The 25,186-nt window shown below is 43.1% G+C and overlaps 1 protein-coding gene across 9 annotated transcripts in view; it reads right to left on the reverse strand.

Annotated features, from left to right (window-relative positions):
• Positions 1–25,186, reverse strand: part of SORCS3 (sortilin related VPS10 domain containing receptor 3) — a 742,043-nt gene that overhangs the window by 273,455 nt on the left and 443,402 nt on the right. For 8 of the 9 annotated variants that reach the window (XM_079900511.1, XM_079900512.1, XM_079900510.1 and 5 more), the window contains one exon: positions 2,480–2,638. In XM_079900511.1, the coding sequence (XP_079756637.1) occupies positions 2,480–2,635 (156 nt within the window). In that variant the 5' untranslated portion in view covers positions 2,636–2,638. Of the gene's footprint in view, positions 1–2,479; positions 2,639–7,794; positions 7,969–25,186 lie in introns of those variants that run through there. The other variant, XM_079900514.1, reaches the window with a different exon arrangement.

Genomic DNA, 25,186 nt, shown 5'->3' on the forward strand with positions numbered 1-25,186 from the left:
TGCAGTGTGATTAGAAAAATCCAGCAGCTCCCACTGCCACATTTCCAAATATCTTTACCAAGTGAAAAAGCAACCACCGAGTCGGAAAGTATCTAGAATGCATTATATCCACAAGCGTACTTCACAAGCAATGCCGTAGATGTTCTCAGTGCTGTGGAGTTGGAGAAAAAGAAGAGTTCTTCTATAGACACAAGGCATATTGCATTTGGTTTATTAACCTCTTGGCATGAGACGTCTGTTGCCTCTAACCTAGATTGTCTCTGCATAAGTAAACACATGGGTTAAGGGTTCTGAGTTTCATCTAAATAAATTACCATACCATTTAACATCCAAATGATTTTTTTTTCAATGCATCTTCAAAATTCCTAGCTATACTAAGCATCTAAACTCACAGACTATCTGACATTTGGCTAAGTCTTTCATACAATATCCACCTGATGTCATGAAAGAAATTTATTTGCAATGGCTTTTGCTCTGCAAATGTCATGTGGGTGTCCTTAGGGAATTGCATTTAGCACCTGGCGCCTACCATGAGGCTCTATTAATGAGAGATATAAAGGTTATGTTGAAATTATTGTTTAAAGGTGCTGACATCTCACACACACACACACACACACACACGCACATGCACACACACTCATTTACAAATTATATATTCAAATATATACTGAAGAGCAACTGTTTCAGGACTTAAGAGAGAACAGAGAGAAGAAGCTATTTCAACCAAGGTTATTCTGTAGATATCTCTATGCAATATAGTGTTCATAATTATCCATTTCCTTTCACTGATTGAAACATTGTTACACAATAATTTGGCATCAAACACTGTACTAAGGTTCTGGAGAAAGCAGGAAATACAAAGAAGAATTAAGTCTCTTAGGTATAAGTTGATCAGCTATAAAGGGCTCATTACCATAGCACCAATGCATTCATCCACTAATTCATTTGCCTAACAAATACTGATGATCAGTAAGTAGCAGGCACTGTCCTAGGGTCTGGTGCTACAACTGTGAGTGAAACCAGACACCGTCCTGCCTTCCTAGAGCTTGCAATCTAGTGAGAAATACAGATGATGCCAAATTCACAACAGTCAATGGAAAATCTCAACCGTGACAGGTACCCTTGAAGGGAAGGGTGCATAGCCTTACGAGAAAGAACACCAAGGGGGATTTAACTTTATCAGGGAGTTTAGGGAAGACGTCCTGCAGAAGTGATGCTACATCACAGATCTGACAGTGAGGAGGTGTACTTTAGGGAAGAAGATCCCAGGCCCAGGAAAGGGAGCAAGGGGGACAGCTGGGGCGGGGAGGGGACTGAAAGATGGCCATTGAAAGGGAAGTGCTAACAGTGAGTCAGGAGAGAGAAGGAGGGACCAGACCAAGTAGGTGCTAATAGAGCCTACTACGGAGGACTTTGGTCTCTTTTTCTGCGAGTAATGAGAAAATGCTGAAGGAGTTTAAGCAAAGGCATGAAAAGATCTACATTTGGGAAATATATTGTTCAGGTGATAGTACGAACACATACTACAGGAAATATTAAGGATACCTCCTAGGTTTGCAACTAAATGAGTACAATTAGGGAATACTGGAAGAGAACCAACTATGCTGGGGGAAGGTCAAGAGTTCATCTTTGGAATATGTTGAATCGAGAAGTTTTTGAGATATACAGGAGACAAGGTCAAGTACACAGCTGGATGTATGGATCTGAAGCTCAAAGGGAAGGACTCATTGGGCTACTCTATCTTGGATGTACTTTTAGAAAATAATGAAATGGGGCTTCCCTGGTGGCGCAGTGGTTGAGAGTCCGCCTGCCGATGCAGGGGACACGGGTTCGCGCCCCGGTCCGGGAAGATCCCACATGCCGCGGAGCGGCTGGGCCCGTGAGCCATGGCCTCTGGGCCTGCGCTCCACAATGGGAGAGGCCACAACAGTGAGAGGCCCGCGTACCGCAAAAAAAAAAAAAAAAAAAATAATGAAATGGACATGTTTGAGGCTTCCCTCCCTTTGCTAAACTGAGAACAATGGTTATATTCCAATTCAAAGGTGCGATGGGATATTCCTAGACTTGGAGTCTGACAACAGCATCCAAGCCCTGGCTCCTCCAGCTAGTAGCTGTGTTTGAACAAGCACCTTAGCTTTTCCGCACCTTTGTTTACTATAGTTCCATAAAATTATTATGGATACACATTTCCTACTTACAGCACAAGGTTGTTTTAAAGGTCAAATGAGTAAAATCATAGAGAAAACTATCTCAAGCCTGTGAAATGACAAATAACATTGTCAATAAATGAAATATATCTGCCTGCATATTTTGATATGAAAGACTAGAAAGGAAAGTTAACCAGCTGCAGACACAATCAACGTGGTTGGAAGGATACAATATCACTGAATCCCCTCCAACATTTGGATTGACTAAGCAAGTGCTTTTCACCGGGTGGTACCTGAGTGACAGGACATGAATGAAACCGGTATTTGTTCACCTTTTGATCCAGACTGTAGGCCAGCACCCAGTCCTCTTGCTTGGGGTGAAAGAGCAGACTCTGGATATAGAAGGTGAGCCGGTATTTCTGATAGGTGGCCCCTTCATCTGAGCTGATCAGTATACTGCTCTCCAGCTCAGGATCACTAAGAAGCATGATCTAAAGAGAGGGGAGAGGAGAAAATATAGACAGAGTTAGCAGGAGAGAATAAATACAAGAAATTAAGGCATAAATATAAAGTCATCTGTATTTCTACAGCACAGCACAGAAAGGGGCATCTGGGCCTCTAGATGAAATATTGATATTTTTCTAACCCAATTTAGTCCCTCATTGCTGAATCGAGCTAAAATACTGTTCAAGGTTAGGTCTGCATACAAATGAGGATTCATTTTTTTGAGGTCCTTCTTTTATTTATTTTTATTTTTATTTATTTATGTTTTTTGCGGTACGTGGGTCTCCCACTGCTGTGGCCTCTCCCATTGCGGAGCACAGGCTCCGGACGCGCAGGCTCAGCGGCCATGGCTCACGGGCCCAGCTGCTCCGCGGCATGTGGGATCTTCCCGGACCGGGGCAGGAACCTGCGTCCCCTGCATCGGCAGGCGGACTCTCAACCACTGCGCCACCAGGGAAGCCCGAGGTCCTTCTTTTAAATACCTTCATTTTTGATGTTTGTACTTGTAAGTACTGGAAGTTTATTCCCGTGGTCCTCTGTCCCCTGACCTTAGGAGCGTCACACCTCTGCTTCCTCATCTCCCCTCAGTCAGTTCTCCATGTCACTCTTCATCACGCTACTGCTCTTACTACTCTTTAGTTATGAAAGAGATCCCACTGTTTTGTTCTTTCTAAACTGTTTTGGTGATGTAATTGATTTAAGTGGTTTCATGACCCTTTTGCTCTAGATGTTTTCCAAAGCACATATCCCCAGAGGCCTTTGGGACAAATATTGATGCTCAGGAAAGTTTGTCCTCCCCAAGCCAAATGGACAGAGTGGTGTAGTGAAAAGGCTTTGGCACCTGAAAGAGCACATTCAAGCATCAACACTTCTGTGTCATCCTGTCACCTTGAAAAGCTACTTCACCTCTGGAGGCCTTGGTTTCCTCAACAAGAACTGGGTCTGACAATACAAGAACTGGCTTTCAATGCTTGGCATAGTGTATATTTTTGACAAGTGATAGCTATGGTTACTATCGACCTCTCAGGATTTAAAAGCCCCTCCAGTCAGTGCAATTTGACTTCTACTCACAGGACCTCAGTGGCATTGGTCTCACTAAAGGTGTGAGTGATTTTCTAGTATTTAAATCCAATAAACACTGAGATACTCAGACCTAGCTGTCCCTTAGTTAAACACTTAGCAGTCTTTGTTACCACTGACAATTCCATCCTTCTGGAAGCATTTTCTTCCAGGGGCTTCTGTAACACCATACTTCTCTGGTTCTCCTTTCTACCTCTTTTGAATACTCAACTTTCCCTGATTACCCTTATAATATGGCTATTCCTCAACCCTCAGTTTTGACTTTCTTCTCTTTTCGCTCGACACACTGTTCCTCGGTGACCACTTCCACCCTCACTTTTATTTATTTTTTTCATTACCACCTTTCTGGAGACAACTCGTAAATTAAATGTCAATCTGAGGTCTCCTCTGAGTTTCAGACTTGAAAACTCAGCTGCCTGGTGCCTTCTTCTATTTGGATGTCTCACAACACCTCACACTCAGCATGCCCCAGGCTGTACCTCAGCCAAGCCCTCTTCCCCCCCAGGGCTTCCTGCTTCAGTGAGTGTTTCCACCAACCACCCATCCCGTGAGAAGCCAAGCGCAACACCATCGCTAACTCTGTTTCTCCATTCACCTCCTATAATTAATTAGTCTCTAAGCTCTGCGTGTTCTGCCTACTCACTAACTCTAAAATCAGATCTGTTCTCTCCCTGCCCATCATGATTGCCTTAGTCCAAAATGTGACCATCTCTGTATTGGATTCCTGTAAGACACCCCTAGTCATTCTCACAGCTTCAACCAGTATCCCCTCCAATTCACTTTGCACACTGTGGCCAGAATAATCTACAACCATTCAGTGGCTTATCTCTGATCTCCCTATATTCTAAAATTCTTAAAATAGCCTGGTATGATCTGCCCCTTGTGTATGTGTTTGGTTCCATCAGCAACAAAGCCCTTTTGACCTTTATCACCCAGCTCCACCCAACTTCTTTGAATTTCCAATCTTTGCCCAGTGACTGAATGAGTTTATTTCCTCTTATAATTTGTCCTGTCTTGGGCTGTACCGCCACCAGTTATTAGGGCTACTGCTACACACAGTCTGCACCATGGGGTCCAAAGTACCGAGTAAAGTAAAAAAAAATTTCCATACCTTATAAAACTATTGAATACTAGGATTTTAAAAATTTACCCATAGTATATATTAGTATTATGAGGTAAGCTTTAAACAAATTCAATGCCTTTAACTGCTAAGATTCACAGTGATTTTCCTCTTTTATTCCTTTATAGCTTCCAAGACAAGTCTACTTTCTTTTTCTCAAATACTTGCTTTGGCTTCATTGAAATAAGTTATTACTAGTTATCAGCAAATTTCTGAGAAATGGGTGCAGTATAGTTTTTTTTTTTTCCATTCATGTGTGAATAATCTAGGGGAAAAGCTCTTAGATGGGTTATTCATAGACAATAACTTTCTCCTCCCTTGGCACTGAGAAGGGTAGGGACTACTGGTAAAGGCACCCCTGCTGCCCTTGAAAACATCTAAGAGGATGCACCCATGCTCCTCGCAGAGTCTGCAAGGACAAATATACAGGGAAAGAATGAAGCTGTCATAACCACCTTCTCTTGCTTCCTGGCACGTACCGATGAGCTACATAACAGGCAATGAAATCATTTCTCCCCTGGTGCAGAGAAATTAAACTGCTTATTTTATGCAGGTATAAAGAAGCTTCATGCCCATGATTTTAATTAGAAGGTAAGACCAACATCATAAATGAACTTTTATTTTATATACCATGAGTTACAATATACTGAATAAGGGTTACCATCAAATATCTAGTGCAATGGACTCTCTTCGTCCAGCCCTGTTTCTTCCTGCACACACACTACACACTTGCATACACAAACACACTAAGCCGCACACAGATGAGGCACATGTGTGTGCACACGTACGCTTACACATATATCACTGTGGCACACAGATGCATGCACACGTACAGAAACACACTTATATTTAAGGTCTATTGAGATTGTGTGTTGGTTTTAGGGTGCTTTTGTTGGCAAGAGGACATTTTTATTGCAACCTTTCTCTGACATTCTCATCAGAAATCCTTTTTTTTGCATATACCCTGAGAAAACCATAATTCAAAAAGAGTCACGTACCACAATGTTCACTGCAGCTCTATTTACAATAGCCAGGACGTGGAAGCAACCTGAGTCCATCCACAGATGAATGGATAAAGATGTGGCACATATATACAATGGAATATTAGCCATAAAAAGAAACGAAATTGAGTTATTTGTAGTGAGGTGGATGGACCTAGAGTCTGTTGTACAGAGTGAAGTAAGTCAGAAGGAGAAAAACAAATACCATATGCTAACACAGATATATGGAATCTAAAAAAAAAATGATTCTGAAGAACCTAGGGGCAGGACAGGAATAAAGACGCAGACGTAAAAGACAAATACCGTATGCTAACACATGTATATGGAATTTAAGGAAAAAAAAATGTCATGAGGAACCTAGGGGTAAGACAGGAGTAAAGACACAGACCTACTACAGAATGGACTTGAGGATATGGGAAGGGGGAAGGGTAAGCTGTGACAAAGTGAGAGAGTGGCATGGACATATATACACTACCAAACGTAAGGTAGATAGCTAGTGGGAAGCAGCCACATAGCACAGGGAGATCAGCTCGGTGCTTTGTGACCACCTAGAGGGGTGGGATAGGGAGGGTGGGAGGGAGACGCAAGAGGGAGGGGATATGGGGATATATGTATATGTATAGCTGATTCACTTTGTTATACAGCAGCAACTAACACAACAATGTAAAGCAATTATACCTCAATAAAGATGTTAAAAAATATCCTTTTATATACTTTGATATCACTGGCAGTGTCTGTATTCAATCCTAGTGTCTGAGAAGAATGGAAGGAGGGACATAGAAACCTACATGTTTTGGATCCTAACCTGTGCTGGGCACTTAACAGGGTATTTTATCGAAACCTGAAACAAATTATGTGACATATCATTACTTGCATTTTACAGGTAAAGAAACTGAGGCTCAGAGGAGGAAAGCAACTTGCCTATTACCTCCTCTGATGGACTCCAATGCCACCACCTCCTGCCACACACAAACTAACACTAATGCTTTTCTGGACCTTGAAATCTTAGCACTTTGTGCTTTACCAAGGGACAAGGGAATGTCAGAGAAGCAGCTCTTGATTCTTTTTTAAGCAACGCTAAGAAATCCACACACCAAAAGCAGTTTCAAGAAAGCCCCTTTCCTCCTCTAACTCATATCCACCTTTGGCCAAGAGGACATGAAGAATTAATGAATAGGAAACCAAAGGAGAAATAGAATGTTAGCGCTAAAAAAAAAAAAAAGGAAAAAAAAAAGAAAAAGAAAAAGAGGGAACCATAATATTAACATAAATAGAATCAGAAAGCAAAGCCTCAGCAGAAGTTAAGCCTCAGGGTAAAATATGTATATTGTGTATGAATCTACGTAACTACTTCTATAACTACATATACAAAGAAAATCATCCCATGTCCACCAAGATCGTTACTGGGAAGAAGGGATTTCAAAGGTAAATGCCTAAGAGGGCAAAGCAGGTAAACTAAGTGAGCAAAGCAGATAAAGCAAAACAAGGAGTGGTAAGAACTATGCCGAGGGGCTTCCCTGGTGGCACAGTGGTTGAGAGTCCACCTGCCGATGCAGGGGACACGGGTTCGAGCCCTGATCCGAGAGGATCTCGCATGCCGCAGAGCAGTTGGGCCCGTCAGCCATGGCTGCTGAGCCTGCACATCTGGAGCCTGTGCTCTGCAACGGGAGAGGCCACAACAGTGAGAGGCCTGCGTACCGCCAAAAAAAAAAAGAACTATGCCGACATGGAAAGTATACACCTCTCCTTAAAACGTTTAAAATGAGATTGTTACAAAAAAAATTTTACTCACATTCAATCTGTCTGTGGACTGAATTCATGAAATAGGAATGTGACTCTTGGCATAGTTATGACAGTTTGATCCTACAGACCCAAAGAAATTACCACCCTTGCCTTTGAATCTTTAATTGCAGGGATATACATATAAAATTTATGGCAATACCTGTTAAGACACCTGTGAATTCTGCATTTATGTGATTTTGCTAATATGAACAGGGAAGGGTTCCCACTGGAGATTTTTTGTTTTGTTTTATTTTGCTCTTGCTTCAGTTTGCTTTGATTCTTTTTCTAGCTTGTCCTGACACAAGATCTGCAGTGGGTGTATGCATGTGCTGGAAGAGGAGAAGGGGGTCTTTCATTTCGGGTTGAACAGAGTTATCAATGCCATAGGCTCTGGGAGAAGGTGTCTCGAGTTCAAATCTTCAGTCTGCTACTTTATGTGTAAACGTGAGGATATTACCCAGTTTTTCCAATCAGTTATCTCACCTATGAAAAAAACAGATAATAATTATCTCTAACTCACAATGCTCTTGAGAGGATTAAATGAGATGAGGATTAAATGAGATAATGATTAAAGAGCTTAGCACAGGGCCTTAATGGCTAAATAAACATGAACCTGGATCTATAATCACCCAGGATAAGAGCACAACTGAAGTCAGAAGTGATGCCAAGCAGGTTGGAGATTTGGGGATTATCTGCCTCCCTCTTGGCTCCCTGAGTTTTGTAGGTAAAAACCAAAGGGATGGGTGGTGGGGGTAAAGGGGGAATGCTGTTCAATGTGTATAAAGCTTCAGGCCTGCAAGACGATCAAGTTCTAGAGATATGCTGTACAACTCTGTGCTTACAGTTAACAATACGGCACTGCGCAATTGGAAGAGTTTGGTAAGAGGGTAGCTCCCACGTTATACATTTTAGTGCCACAATTTTTAAAAAATGTGAAAGGATGAGGGAGAACAAAACTACAATTTACACTTAGTTTACATTCCTAGTAACATTTTAAGAAAAACACACTCTATTAGCAAATAGCAACACCGCCAAAATGAACACCAATCAGTAGGTAATCGTCAATTCACTAAATACCATTGCGCTTTGAATGACCACTCTCATCTCTTCAATGGGAGGCTTTGGCCCACGAAGGAATTAAACACACCACTGCCTCAGGGGTAAGAACCTCATACAACCTGTCTCTATGGATTTGGGCATTTATGGTACATGAACTGTCTGTATCTCAGATTAGAGATGGACAAGTTTTAGAGTTTATCAACATACAGATGGTACAATATCTTTTTTTTCTTTCTTTTTTTGGACCAGTAATTCTTTTTGTAGGAAATTCCTGGGAAACTTGAATAATGGTGGCCCTAATTTTAATGGCGGGTTGCAAATTACAAAAGACACAGATGTAAGTCAGGAATCAGGCAAGGCTTTGCTTCAGCAACTTAGATTTTCAAAAGCCTATAAGCTTATTTGTGTCTAAACCAGTCAAACTTAGTACTGAAGATGTCAAAATTCTCCCCAGAAATCTTTCCAGAATGCCCACCTTCCTGCTGCTGGGTGAGTCTTATAATACCCAAATTGTAAAATTAATGAATATGTTACTTTATTCAGTTGCCATGCGCTGTTTCTCCTGTGTGCAATTATAAAATGGGGTGAAAGCTATAGGTTTCCCAGTCTCTTACTCGGCCAGAATCCCAGAAAAGCAAAGGAAACAAATTGTAGTTCAGTGCTTTGAAAACAGTCTTTGAATAGGAATAAGCAGATTTCCTCTGAATAGAAAAGCAGAAATGCTATAATTTACTGTATAATTGAGTCCTAATGGGAGACTCTTAGCACAGCTAGTGCTCAGTAAGAAATAACAATAATATCAATACAAGCTCACACAGAATATAAGAGATATTCTTTAGGCTGACCCCTAAACCTACTGACATAATCAATATGTTGTTGAATATTGACTTACACACAAGTAAAGCCTGTTACAGATAAGGGTCTTAATCACAATATAACAATATACCCGTATTCGCTCCCCACCGCCCATCTATCTATTTATCTCTCTACCTAACATCTCCTCTTATATCAGAAGTTATAGCTGGCAAGAAAGGGGGTTGCCCTCAGGGGACATTTAGCAATGTATGGAAACACTGTTTTCTATTGAGTTATAATTAACATACAATATTATATTACTTTCAGGTGTACAACACGTTGATTTGTATTTTTATACATTTTGACATGATCACTGTAATAAGACCAGATACCATCCTGTTACCAAACAAAGTTGTTACAATATTATTGACTACATTCTCTATGTGTACATTACATCCCCCATGACATTTATTTTATAGCTGGAACTTTGTACCTCTGATCCCCTTCACCTATTTCACCTATTCCCCCTCCCTGGAGACATTTTAATTGTCACAACTAAGGTCAGGAAAGAGAGTAACTGGCATCTACTGGGTAGAGGCCAGTGATGCTATTAAATAATTACAATGCACAGGACAACACTGGACAACAAATAATTATCTAGCCCAAAATGTCGAAAGTGCTGCTACTGAGAAAACTTGTTACAATATTTGTGCGTTTATAAGTATATATATATATATATATATATATATATATATATATACACACACATATATGTATACACACACACATATATGTATACACACACATATATCTTATTTTGGGAAAAATTTGTAAACTACATATACATTTTTCAGGTAGAACATCAATTCATATTTATGTTTATATGCAAGTCCCTTTCACCCATTAGTATTTATACATGCCATTCTCTTCACCAAGATTAGACTCCTCACCTTTCCACTCCAACCCATTTTATTAAGCATATTTCTACTTGTCCTTCAGAACTTAACTCAAGCATCACCAGTAAAGCAACAATCATTGAGGCCAATCAGCAAAAAATATATATAAAAATCCCAAATCAACAACAACAAAAAACAACTCAATTAAAAAATGATCAAAGGACTTGAATAGACATTTTTCAAAAATATACATATATAATATATATCTGGTGAGGATTTAGGGAAATTGGAACCCTTGTGCATTGTTGATGTGAATTCTAAATGGTGCAACTGCTATGGAAAACAGTATAGTAGTTCCTCAAAAAAAATGGAATTACATATGATCAAGCCTTTTCACTTCTGGATATATGCCGTAAAGAATTGAAAGCAGGATCTCAAAGAGATATTTGTACATCCATGTTCAAAACACCATTATTAACAATAGCCCAAATGTGGAAGCAACCCAAGTGTCCACTGATGGAGGAATAAACAAAATGTGGTATATACATATAATGGAATATTATTCAGTCTTAAAAAGGAAAGGAATTCTGACACATGCTACAACATGGATTAAACGTAAAGACATTATGTTAAGTGAAATAAGCCAAAAGACAAACACTGTATGATTTCTATTAGAGTACCTAGACTAGTCAAATTCATAAAGACAGAAAGTAGAAAAATGGCTGCCAGAAGCTGGGGGAAAACGGAGAATGAGGAGTTGCTGTTTAATGAGCATAGTTTCACCAGATGGAAAGAGCTCTGGAGTCTGGCTGCACAACAATGTGAATGTACTTAACACTACTGAAACGTACATCTAAAAATGGTTAAGGTGGTAAACTATAGTTATGTGTATTTTACCACAATTTAAAAAAAAACGCAGAAAGAAAAATATAAAATTAGATATGAGGGCTTCCCTGGTGGCCCAGTGGTTGAGAGTCCGCCTGCCGATGCAGGGGACACGGGTTCGGCCCCGGTCCGGGAAGATCCCACATGCCGCGGAGCAGTTGGGCCCGTGAGCCATGGCCGCTGAGCCTGAGTGTCTGGAGCCTGTGCTCCGCAACGGGAGAGGCCACAACAGTGAGAGGCCCGTGTACCGGGGGGGAAAAAAAAAATTAGATATGAGATGAGATAAAACAACTTGCTAAGAAAATGTGAAAACTAATCAGACGTATAAACACTATTTATTCAACCATTATTTACAGAGTCCTTACTTTATGCCAGGCTGTACTATAAAGACTAAGATAAGAGCAATAAGCAAACCAAATGAAAAACCCTGCCCTCAGAGAACTTGCATCCTAGTGAGGGGAGAACAGACAACACACAAACAAAGAGGTAAAGTGTGTAGCTTATCAGATGATGACGAGTCCTTTAGATTAAAATAAATCAGGAAAGGAGGAAGGAAGTACTGAAGGGGAGGGTCTGAAATTTGAGTAGCAGGGTCAGGAAAGGCCTCACTGAGAAGGGGACATTTCAGAAAGGATGTAGGAGTCCACTGAGCTAGGACAGAGCGACGGAAGTAGAGGGTTGAGCATGGGGGCAGTAGGTGATACGAGCACCCTGGCTTTATCCCAAGGGATGTGGAAAGCATTGGCGGGCTTCCAGCAAGGTGATGTAGGCTGTGGCCTGTATTTTGATCCTTTAACTCCCGCTGAATAGAGCATTGTGGGAAGTGGGGGATAGCAGGTAAAGAATCAGAGAGACCAGTAAGAGGCCACTGAAATGATCCAGGTGGGAGAGGCTGATGATGGAGTGCCGTCTCAGTTACTGAGGTGTGGTCCATCTGTGGGGATAAAGGAAAAGTCAAAAAGGTCTGCTTATAGATGCGCTGTAGGGAGTAAGAGAAAGAGAGGGGTCTCATTAGAAAATAAAAAGGTTTATACCTGTATGTTCATTTCAGTGTTGTTTATCATGATCAAAACTTGGAAATAACTCAAAGGGTCAGGTAGGTTTTTGGCCTGAACAAGTGGGAAAACAGAATTGCTTGTTTATGAGACAGGAAAGCTTATGGGAGGAGCAGATTGGGGGCTTTGGAAATGAGGAGTATGATTTTGAAAAGGCCAGGTTTCAGGTGCCTAACAGACATCCAGAGGGGCTGATGAGTAGACAGCGGATAGAGTGGGCTGGCCTGCAGATAAGAAGTTAGGAGACTTCAGTGTTTGAACAGCATTTAGACATGAATCTGGAGATCACAGAGACAGCAAATATAGATAGAAAGGAGTCTGAGAACTGGGCTCTAGCACACTGTTTAAGGGTCAAAGATATAAGGAAGAACCAGAAATGAAGTGTGAGAAGGAGAAGGAAGACCCAGAGAGTGTGACGTCCTCAAAATTTGAAACCAAGAAAAGAAAGTGTATCAGGAAAGAGAGTGTCCAACTGTGTCAAATGCAGCTGACAGTGCAGTAAGATGAGTTCTGGAGAACCGACCACTGGATCTAGCAATGTGGAGGACATTGGTGACCATGGCCAAGACAGTGGAGTGAAACATGCAGACAGTCAGTGTTGATGCAAGTATACACTGGCATGACTGTTCTGAAAGCAATGCAGCAAGATGGAACAAGATTTATAAATATTCATACCTTTGACCCTGTAACTTCTCTTCTAGGAATCTGTCCAAGGAAACCATCAGGGACCCAATAAAAGACTTAGGCACCTGTGTGTTCATCTCAGCGTTATTTATAACACCAAAACATTGGAAACAAACCAAATAGCTGATAGAATAATTAAGTAAAGTAGGCTAAATCCATTCAATGGAATATTATGCAGCTATTAAGTATGAATTCAAATAGTTTTATGACACGTGAAAAATAATCATATGTGGAAGCCGTGCATGAAAAGCAGGCTGAAAACACATGAGGCATAATTTCAAATTTGTTAAAAATTGTTTCTATCTCATGCCCACATTTATGCACAAATGAACAACTGGAAGGAAAAATTCACTCCATGTTAACCGTAGGCATTCCTGTGCAGCAAGATCATGAGTCATTTTCATTTTTTTTTCTTACACTTTTCTATTTTTTCCCTATTATTCTGCTATTCTGCAATGAGCAGATATTACCTGCTCATAAAAATGAAATGTTTCTCTCTCTCTCACCACACCTACACACACTTTCCCATTAGCCCTTTCGAGAATCCCAACAGGATCATGCTGCCCATTGCCTGCCGGTGGAAAAGCTGAGAAGCTGGACAAGTATCTGTCCACACTGCATGCACTGCTCTGAGTGCAGGACAGGCATGGGTGAAGGCGGGGTAGCTACCGAGGGTACCTCACTGAGAAAGCAACGAGAGCACCTCCCAGGCCAGGGAGCACTAGTCTTGACCTCCTCTCTAGCAGGAATCCTGGTTGTCCGCCCCACCCATGCTGTAAACCATCGAGCCTGCCTTGCACTGCACGATGGCTCTCCCCTGGCCCAGCTCTGATCACGATCATGGCATTTCCTCTCCGTAAGAAACTCCAGTACCCTCAGCAGGTCATGAAAACCAAGTCTGGCACCTCAGACACTCCATAAGTGTGCCCCACACTGTGCTCAGGCTTGATCTCTACAACCCAACCATATACCCTAGCCAAGCACTCCTCTAACATTCCTATCTTTGCTAGTGTTCCTCCTTGCCTAGAAAGCCTAGCGTTTTCCCTGGTCCATGCCTTCCTTCCAGGCCCTTTTTAATTCCCTCCCTTCCATGAAGCCTTTCAACTGCTCCAGGGGAATGATCTCTACCTTCCATGAACTCCACTGGCAAATTCGTGATCACACTGAACTATGGCTTCATGTTTAAAATATGTGAAAAGTTATAAACACTTTATATATTTTAACATATTAGTTAAACTTTGTTTCACTTGCATTCATCTCACTTTGCCACCTAGATGTTAAGTGTCTTAAAGACAGAGAGTGTCACTGATACCACATCCCCTGGCCTTTGCTGTGCTCAGTGAAGCACATGCTCAATCAATATCTGATGTGTGGCTGAGTGAAAGTCGCTCAAGGGTTTCAAAGTTTGCTTGACCAAATGTTCACTGTATTGGATCTGTGGCTTACCAGGGCCCTGTCCAGAGAAGCCAGCTCCATCTCAGTAAGAGCAGTCAGCAAACCTTTATGTGAAGCAAGCACTGGCCACTGGCGGTCCAGGTATCACCAGCCCTACCTGTGGTAATTATCACTTAGGGCAGTCTCTCTGTCAATCTAGTTCCTCTTTGTCGAAGTCTAATACAGATAAGTTAATAAACTGATGGCCATGTTATTTTTCTGCAAGACGTTCAACTCCAATATTTTTTAAGAAAGCAAGTCTAACCCTGGGAGAGAAGGAAAAAGAAGTCTCATAATTTTTTAAAAAAACCTGAAATCTATAGGATTGGGTTGGAAGTCATTTTCATTACTTTTGTTGAATTATTCGTAATGTTTTGTTATGGTCTGACTTGAGGGTCTTTGGTTTATTTGTTTGGTCTCTGTCCATCTTAGGAGCACTAAAGAAAGATGCATGTACTCCTGAGAGCGGATGGAGGGTGCTGAGACATAGGTTAGATGGGACGAAGGCGTAGGATTTGGTAACCAGGGGTACTGGGAAAGGTTGTGAGAAATATCAAACTAGCTGAATCGAGATCATCTACATTATTTGCTGTTTCAAGCACCCAACTTCCTACTGTGCACATGTGGGACCGCAGTGGAAGCCCAGAGTTAAGAATCGCTGCTCAGAATCCTAAAATCAGAAAGGCAATGACTATATGAAGAGAGAAAGAAAAAATGCTCACAGCATGCATATTACCTACCACAAAAGAAACTTAATTTATAAGCATCTTGTTGAAGCTGTGGGGGAGGAAGATCCTGAAAAGATTCTAGCGCACAAGGGATGGTAAACGGAAATTAACTGCACTGTACCCATTATGACTAATTTAAGAATCGCAGATTGTCAGTGATACAGTATTTATTTAGTGTGCTAGCTTTAGTATTTCATTCAGTGAACATTATAAAAAAGAGACAAGGACTTTTATAAGTTCACCTGCTAATCCTATTTTTCCCATTGGATCTTAAATTCTTCATATGAGAAGCCTTCAAGCTAGGCAATTTTCAAGGACTTGACCCTACTGGGATTAGCAATTTGGGAACAACTATTCTAGTCAGGAGAGGCAAGACAAGCAATAGGTTATCCCAAGGAAAACAATCAGGGGAGTAAATATGCTTGGAAGTGTCCTGTGTCCCAGCCTAGTTGGAAGAGACCATGCAGTGGAGAGCTTCATTAGCATAGGGAACAAGGTCCCTACGTTCCGTTCCGGGAACATCTCCTGGCTCAGTAAGAATGCTGAGCATGTGAACAGGAGTTGGAGTTAGAGCTCAACTCCTCACTCCCCATCACCGCCCACACTTCCGAGGGGCAGGGATGGGCTCACATACGGCTAAATGCTGGATGTGATCAACAGGGAGTCAGGCAACTTTCTGAGGCAGCAGCCCCTGGGGCCAACGGACCCCCTAAAAGCCAGGCTGTCCTAACCAGTGGTACCTCACAGTCCCGCACCAGTGCGGGAACCGTCCTAAGGAAAGGAAATGGTGGCACTGAGCCCATTCGGCCAGACCAGAGACATTTAGCTCCCAGAAAGAGTGAAAATGAAAAGGAACCAGACCCTGCAAGGAGCTGGGCAGACCCTTGATCTGTGCTTTCCACCCCCAGCTCAAGACACCTGCTGTGCATCCCTTCACCCTCAGCTGAAGTTAATATTGAGGCCTTCGCGTGGCATTGCATTTTATATTTGGCCAAGTCCTTCCTCAGCTATTTTCTCCTCCATCCTCACTGTGCTCCCTGAGGAAGGCAGAGCTGGCATTATTACCCACTGTATTAGTTCCCTGTGGCTGGAAACAAATTAGCACAAGCTTAATGGCTTAAAATAACGTGATTTTATTATTTTACAGTTTGGGATCTCAGAGGCCCAAATGGGTCTCACTGGGCTGAAGTCAAGGTGTCAGCAGGGTGGCATTCTTTTCTGGAGGCTCTAGGTGAGAATCCTTGCCTTTGCCAGCTTCTAGAGGCTACCCCCAGCTCCTTGGCTCCAAGCCCCCTTCCATCTTCAAAGCCAGCCATGGCCAGTCTAGTCTTTCTCATATCACATCACTCTGACCCTTCTTCCCTCTTACGAACTGTTGACTAAAAAAAAAGCACAACCTAAAAGTTGAGAATTATGTTTATTTGACAGACTTGCTGAGGACTTAAGCCTGGGAGGCAGCCTCTCAGTTCAGAGGGACAGCTGTGAAAAGGTCAGGGAGGAGCCAGGATGTATAGGAGTTTATGCAACAAAAACCAGGCAGTCCAAACATTAAGAGATTACTGTTAGTTAAAGAAAAAGCAACATGAAAGGACGCTCAAGATCACTAATCATTAGAGAAATGCAAGTCAAAACTACAGTGAGGTATCACCTCACACCAGTCAGAATGGCCATCATCAAAAAATCTACAAACAATAAACGCTGGAGAGGGTGTGGAGAAAAGGGAACCCTCTTGCACTGTTGGTGGGAATATAAATTGATACAGCCACTCTGGAGAACAGTATGGAGGTTCCTTAAAAACTAAAAATACAACTATCATATGACCCAGCAATCCCACTACTGGGCATACACCCTGAGAAAACCATAATTCAAAAAGAGTCATGTACCACAATGTTCACTGCAGCTCTACTTACAACAGCCAGGACACGGAAGCAACCTAAGTGTCCATTGACAGATGAATGGATAAAGAAGATGTGGCACATATATACAATGGAATATTACTCAGCCGTAAAAAGGAACAAAACTGGGTCATTTGTAGAGATGTGGATAGACCTAGAGACTGTCATACAGAGTGAAGTAAGCCAGAAAGAGAAAAATAAATACCGTATGCTAACACATATATATGGAATCTAAAAAATAAAAAAAAAGTTTCTGAAGAACCTAGGGGCGGGACAGGAATAAAGACACAGACGTACAGAATGAACTTGAGGACACGGGGAGGGGGAAGCGCAAGCTGGGATGAAGTGAGAGCGTTATGAACTTATATACACTACCAAATGTAAAATAGATAGCTAGTGGGAAGCAGCCGCATAGCACAGGGAGATCAGCCGGGTGCTTTGTGACCACCTAGAGGGGTGGGATAGGGAGGGTGGGAGGGAGACGCAAGAGGGAGGAGATATGGGGATACATTTGTATGTATAGCTGGTTCACTTTGTTATAGAGCAGAAACTAACACACCATTGTAGAGCAATTATACTCTAATAAAGATATTTAAAAAAGAAAAGAAAAGAAAAAACAAACATCTCAAGTAAGTGAATTTAGCACTTTTCTATATATGGGAAGATACAAGAGTCTGGGTTCATTAAAATCATTCACTTGATATGCACCTGAACTACCTAGGGCCAGTATCCTGTTTTTCCCCAGCCTGAATCACCTCAGGGCACACAGTTGGGATTGGCTGCAGTGGCTCGATGACCACACACCCTTTGTTTACTGATGCAGCAGGCAACAGTCTTCGTCCACAGCACTTTTAAGGATGCTTGTGAATACAATGGCCCACCTGGAGAATCCAGGGGGCTCCCCTGGCAATTGTGCTAGGCAGGTGCTCTCTGTAATGATCGCCATCCTGTGCCAGGCAGTTTCCAGACAGGCAGGGGAGAGAAAGCCACAACAAGAGTCAAATATTTTAAGGTCAGAGGATGAACAGCCTTAATTCCATCTAGAACCTGAATTCCCCCTTCACAGATTCCAGGGATTCGGATGTTTCCAGGAGGCCATAAATCTGCCTACCACACCCATTCCAGAGGCAAGGAAATACCAAGCCTGCACCTGGTGACTTGCCGAGTTCACAGCTGGTCACCAAGGATGAAAACTGGGGCTCAAACTCAGAACTTGACCTGCCAAGTTGAGTGCCCTGTCCTTGCTGTGCTCTGTATTGGTGACACGGTGAAGGACAGTGAGAAGACACAGCAAGGGAACAACAGAGTCAGTGCAAACACAGGAGCAGAAAAGAATCAAACAGAGCAGGAGAGACTTTTGTCCACCATTCTCCCCCTTTGGTTTCCATCCCTTCAGCTGCAAATTTGACCCCATTCTCCCCAAACAAAAGAACCCCTGGCAGAATGTTTTTTTTTTTCCTTTTGGGTTTTCAGGGTGTTGGTTTGTTTGGCGGTGCTTCCTCTCTTTCCCAACGTGATGCAGGATGGGAGGGGACAGAGAGGTGGCAACTTCGCCGGGGAGGTACTCTCTGTAATGATCCATCATCCTGCACCGGGCGGTCCCCAGACAGGCAGGGGAGAAAAAGCCACAATAACTGTCAGAAACGGAGAAGAGGGTCTTCCAGGTAACAACGTAATGAGGAGCCCCAGCTGCCGCAGTCAGGGAGAGTGGGAAGAGGCAGGAGAGGAAAGACTGAAAGGGAGAGAGATGGAAGTGCCCAAAGGTTGCAGTTTTATATTTTGTGTGTGTTTGTGTGTTTTCTCTCCCCAAAAGCACCACACACACTCTCACAAACTTTGTGTTGTTGTTAAGGATGGAGCAGTGCATTTGTCATAAAGGTCCACTGTCATCTCCGATTCCAAAGCTCGCAAAGGATCCACCCCTATGGTGATTTAGATTAATCGCTTCTCATTAAGAGCCAATAAACAAACTACACGGAGAGAGCTCCTCTCAGCCACGGCCCACTGTTGTGGTGTGTGAGTGCCGAGAGGGAGAGCAGAGGCGTACCAGAGAGGTGTCAAATGTAATTTATAGGTTTTTAAGATCTAATCATTCTCTATGATATTAGATTAAATGACAGTCTGTATTAAAGAGGAAATTACATTTCAGCTTGCTTTCTTCACTTTTCCCCACTTTCCTAGCTAGGGTTTTCAAAGAGCTCTAATCCCACAGCCAAGGGCCAGAAAACGCCCTTGACAATGTACTTGAATAGGATCAGCCCAAGGACTTCCCTGCACCCAGAAGTCTGTCCAGAGAAGCGGGACTGAAACTGTGCACCTCAGATGGGACTTGAACCCACGTGCCAGGACTCGAACCCAGCCAGAACTCAGGTTGGCACTTGAACCCACGATCTTTTCATTGAGATCACACACCTGGTCTCAGGACTTAATGAAGCTCGGGTTCTTTATGTTTCATTGCAGAAAGAATTCAGTGAGAGACAAAAGTGATAGGTAAGAAGTGGATTTATTTAGAGAGAAACACACTCCACAGAGTGTGGGCCATCTCAGAAGGCAAAAGGCCCTCATACGGTGGTTAGTTTTTATGGGCTGGGTAATTTCACAGGCTAATGATTATTCCAATTATTTTGGGGAAGGGGGTGGAGATTTCCAGGAATTGGGCCACTGCCCACTTTTCGCCCTTTTATGGTCAGCCTCGGAACTGTCATGGCGCTGGTGGGTGAGTTACTTAGCTTATGCTGATGTATTACAATGAGCGTATAATGATGCCCAAGGTCCACTGGAAATCAACTCTTCCACCATCTTGGATATAGTTGGTTCTAACTAGTTTTTGTCATGTTCTATAGCTATGTCATTCTTTTAAAAGTTGTGCCCTGCCCCTTTCCCTCCTGTTTCAGGACCCGAGATAAATGGGAATATTCACTTAGCTGAGCCCCCTCCATCCAGGAGCCCCACGAAACTGGCTCCCCTCACTCCCACCAGAGCCGTGCCATCTTACCCTCTGACGACCCTCACCACAGCTCCAGAGTATTTCTTTCGGTGTTTGTGGTGGTAGAGAGATCCCTTACAGAATCCCATCACGTTGAGATTTGGAATCAAACATCCCTTGATTTTTCATTTAGTCATTCGGTCATGTGGCCAATCATTCGCTCACATTCTAGGATGGGCATGGGAGAAACAGGGTAAGACAAGATTCAAATCCCAACTCCATTTATTAGCTCATTTATTAGTGCCTTGACTTCAAAGCTTCAGTTTTTGCTCCACTGTGAAATCCAAAAGGAACACACCGCCCCACCACCATTAGAGGAGAAAGTAAGAAAGAGAACTATTGTTTGGAAACTTCTGACGCACGTTGGCAAACTCAAATGTTGGGGCTTTTCTTTCCCTTCTGCTCCCCACAGGGCTGAGAACAGTTATTCTCAATTAAGATGGTGACAAACACAGAGGATCAGTTTGAAGCAGGAGGCGAGTCACTCAGATTGCAGAGCTGAGATGTGGGAAGTAAAAAACATGTAAAGATTGATATCCGCTGTTGTAGAAGGATGTATCTGGTCCCTAAAGCACAGGAAAGGAGCAGTGGGTCAGTCATCCAGTATCGTGCATGCTTGGGAAACACAATGTCAGATTACAGAGAACAGACTCATTAGCCTGGAGGTCACAGTCTCTCACTCACTGGTTCCAGCAGAACTTTCCAACCCCATGTCCTCAGGGCGCCTAAACTCTTGAAAAGAGTCACCCAATTCACTCTTCCTCAAACATCTTACTTTGCCACCTCCAAGCCACTGCTAATCCCATTCTTCTTCCTGGAAAGCTCTTTTTACACTCTATACACCTAAACCCTATCTGTCCTTTAAGGCCAAACCCAACATCCTCTAAGAAAGCTCCGTGGATTCCTCCCTTTTCCCTCTGCAGTGCTTTTTAGAGCTATGACTACCTGCTTAAATTACAGTAAAACCGTAAGCTCTTTCACGGCAGGGAGAGTTCCCCCATCTTTTTATCCCCACACCCCCAAAGTCCGAGTGAGTGTCTTCCAGAGGGAGTTCAAAAGACCAACTGCTTGCTCTATGCCACCTGCCTTTGCGAACTCAGCCTGAAGGAGCAACTGCTGCATCCCCGCAGGACCACTGGATGTGGGAAAGGAGTCACGGCAGAGCCTCTAAATGGTTCCTAAGGCTTCTGATCACAAGGGGCACTGGTCACCTCTGCTCTCACTGCATTCATTGGCCAAAGCAAGTCATATGGCCACGCCTGCTCCCGCTAATGTAAGTTATAGAATTCCCCCAGGGGGAGAACCCCAGGGGCAGGGTGGGGGGCAAGGAATATCTTGTACAAATAATACACCTGAATTCCACTCACAGGTGTATGCTCAAACAAATCCAAAACAAACACTCAAACAGATACATGTACATTCATGTTCACAGCGGCACTATTCACAGAATGTAGCCAAAACATGTGGAAACAGTCCAAACATTCATCCGCAGCTGAATGGATAAGCCAATTCTGGGACACATACATGGAACATTACACAGCCATGAAAAGGAACGAAGTACTGATAATATGCCACAAATGGATGAACCTCAAAGACATTATGCTAAGTGAAAGAAGCTGGTCACAAAAGGTCACATATTGCATATGTCCATTTATATGAAACTTCCAGAACAGGCCAGTCCATAGAAATAGGCAAGTCGGTGGTTTCCAGGGTCTGGGTAGGGAGGAACAGGAAGTGACAATTTAATGGTTACAGGGTTTTTGGGGGTGATGAAATGTGTCGGAACTAGAGTGAGGTGGTGGCTGTATAATATGGTAAATGTATTCAATGTCACTGAATTATTCACTTTAAAATGGTTACTTTTATGTTATGTGAATTTCACCTCACTACAAATAAAATAAAAGAGCTATGGCCAGCACTGGCTGGCTCCAGCCTCCCCCGGCCATGCCAAGAAAAACCAGTATGACAATACTAAGCGGAAGATACTGGTAAGCGCAAAACTGATTCCCACCTGGCTTGTAAAGTGACCAGTCTAATCAACTCCTCTGCTTCATGAAAATTAATAACTATACAGTTGGTCTAAACAGGTCCCACAGACCACTGCCATCAGGGAAGCCTGAACAGCTCTACTAACCTAACAGCCCCCTACTGGCTCATGCGTCTTGGCACTGGTCTATTTTCTTCCCAGTGATGTCTGACTCCAACTCAGGCTGGAGAACCTACATAAAGAACCCACATGACCTGCTGATGGAAGGGACAGTTCCTGGCAGATGACCCCTCCCAGGAACAAATCCCATTCTAATTGCCTCAAGCCTCCTCTTCCTATTCCTTAAAAATTAACATTACCAACAGGTTTAATGAACAAGCAGAGGCCCCTTCATGCCCCAGCGCCGTGCTTGAAGGCTCTCGTCTCAAAGGGCGGCGTGTACAGGGGCTTCATACAGCTTCACGAAGCGTGCGTTATAAAGCCGCCTCACCTACATGGCTTTCATACACCAGGGCAGTCCGTTCAATTCAGTCCCATAAAACCCTAGCAATATTTAAGCGTTAAAGGTGACTTTCACTACGATATTTATTATTGGGTAATGAAAAATGGGACAGATAGCCTGCAAACCTCCAGGCAATGGACTGAACCACGTCTCTTCTAAGATTTTAATAATAGGATCACCATATTTCCTGGAAATAACACAAATCCCCAGAGTCCCTTTCGAGATTCTCTCTCGGCAGCATGAATTTTCTTGACAGTTTTTTGTGTTTGTTTGTTTTTTGTTTCGTAGAGACCAAAACCCGTTATCAGTCAGAGGAAACTCAGTTAGTTACATATCTGGATCTGCCTCTTCCATCAGACTGGATGTTTTTAGGACAATCTTGCCCTTCCCATAGGACCAAGAGTTCCCTATGACTCTTGGTCTCCCCTTGTTGTAGACACCCCTACAGAACGCAATATAAAGCGCTATCCGAATACAGCGGGAATTCACTCCATGTCACCTTTCCCAACTCTGGACCCTCTTGGGTCCTACGTCCTATTGCTATTATACCAGCTAGTATGCTTACTGCCATCTATTGCTCCGTACGTGTGTGTCCTCAGCAGACTGTGACATCTCTGAGAACAGTGACTGTATCTGACTTCTCTTTCTTTTCCCCGGCATTCAGCACAGTATCTGGTACACTGCAGATGTTAACAGATGTGTCTGTGTGAAATAATAGTTAACTAGCTCCGAGAAAGCTATTATAGAGCAGAATCATCCATCACAACTCTCTCAATATACAGTTGAGGGCACGTGAGAGATTCAGCGATCTTCTTAAAATCCCACAGTTATCAATGGTATAATTGTTAGCCAAGAGTGGCACCTTGGATAAGACCATCTGAATCCTCTGAAATGCCTGTTAAACTCTGCATCTTCCTAGGTCCCACTGCAGACATACCGAATTGGGGATTTCTGACTCAGAGTGCAGAGCCCTGAATCGGCCTTAGGACGAGCACCGAGATTATTCTAATGTACGCACATGGGGCAGCACCTCACCTTCAGAGTGTTTACAGCAAGAAAAACTATTTTTCTCCAGCTCCTTGCAGAACAGAAGTAAACTGCTAGTGCCTGATAGCCCTCCATCAAGGAGGTGGCCATGGAGAGTCTGAAGAACTCGCGTGAAGTAAAGTGGAGCGTGAAATGCAGGTGCAGCCTTCACACGACGGCTCAGTGTCCCTGTACTCGATGGGAAATCAAGGGCTGCAGGAGAGAAGGATGTGGCCCCAGGGACAGAACAATCATAGCAAGGGAATCAGGACAACATTCGTTAAGATCCTTCTCTGACTAGCCTTTAATCCCCACTACTCTGTCAGAGGTGAGGTCCCCAAACAGCCGTTTCGTAACTTCGCTAACTTCACACTAAGCTCCTAAAAGGTGCGTGTCTTTCCCCCTAAAGAGTCTACATTTTAGGCTTTCTAAACACCACCTATTTACAGAGTTGGAAAGAAATGAGCATCAACTGTGGAGCAATGAGCTGCTGCTTTCAGGGTGTACATTTAGTTTCTGGAACAGAAATGAGCAGGAATTAGCCATCCTCTCGCCTCATTAATAGGCGAGAGTTGCCATCCCTACTAGTTTACAACATGTTAACACAACCCGAGCTACTCCGTGGTCGTCGTGCCTAGCTTAAGGTGACGTCAAAGGGAAACAAGTATCTGGTGTCACTGTGTGTATGCATTTAGGCTACAGAGGCAAGCATGTGGGGACGGAAACTTGAATCTGATCAGAATGGAGTAAGCACAGCTCTCAACTTAGTCCCAAGGTAAAACACGAGAGGACCTTCAGTCTTTGTTCCTGCCTCACGGTTTAATGCATACGCCAAGGATCGTGGACATCTAGACTAGGCCAATTTAAGACTAAGGGGAGAAAAGGTATAGCTCAGAGCAGTGCATTTCACACTTGAATATGCTCATGGATCACCGAAGACCTTATTAAAATACAGATCCTGGTCTAACAGGTGTGGTGAGGGGTGTGAGATTCTGCACTTCTAACAGGCTCCTAAATTAAGCCAATGCTTCTGGGTCTACAGCCCACACCTTGACTAGCAAGGACTTAGAGGAAGTAAGTATTCTGAGAAACAGCTGACGTAGTGCTGTCACCTGAAGGGCTTGTGGAACCGTAGGTTGCTGCCCCCTCTACCACCACAGTGTGTGACTCCGGAATTCTGGGGTGGGTCTGGGAATTTGCATCTCTAACAAGTTCTCAAGTGATGCCGATGATATGGAACCACACTTGAGAACCACTGGCGCAGCAGAAGAACACTGGACACGGAATCAAACAGAAATGACTTCAAATCTCACTGTGGGGCTCACCTGCTCTGCTCTCTGAACCTGGTGTAAAAGCAGATAATAACTAATATCTATGGGTTGGTTCACTGGTTTGGGTAGGAGTTAAATGAAATGACGTACATAAAATATTTAGCCTAGTTTGTCAGGCCCTCGACAATGGACAATTGTGAACTTCCTTCCTATTGTCAAGATTAGCCAGAAGGAAGAATGGCTGAATTATAAGAATATCCTGGGATGTGGCTTCACGATATGAGGCATCACATCAAAAGCCAGCTTTGCCCAGAAGTCAAGATAATCATGAATCTGGGTATTGTGTCCG

This window comes from Stenella coeruleoalba, assembly GCF_951394435.1.
Source record: "Stenella coeruleoalba genome assembly, chromosome: 16".
Classification (NCBI taxonomy): Eukaryota; Metazoa; Chordata; class Mammalia; order Artiodactyla; family Delphinidae; genus Stenella; species Stenella coeruleoalba.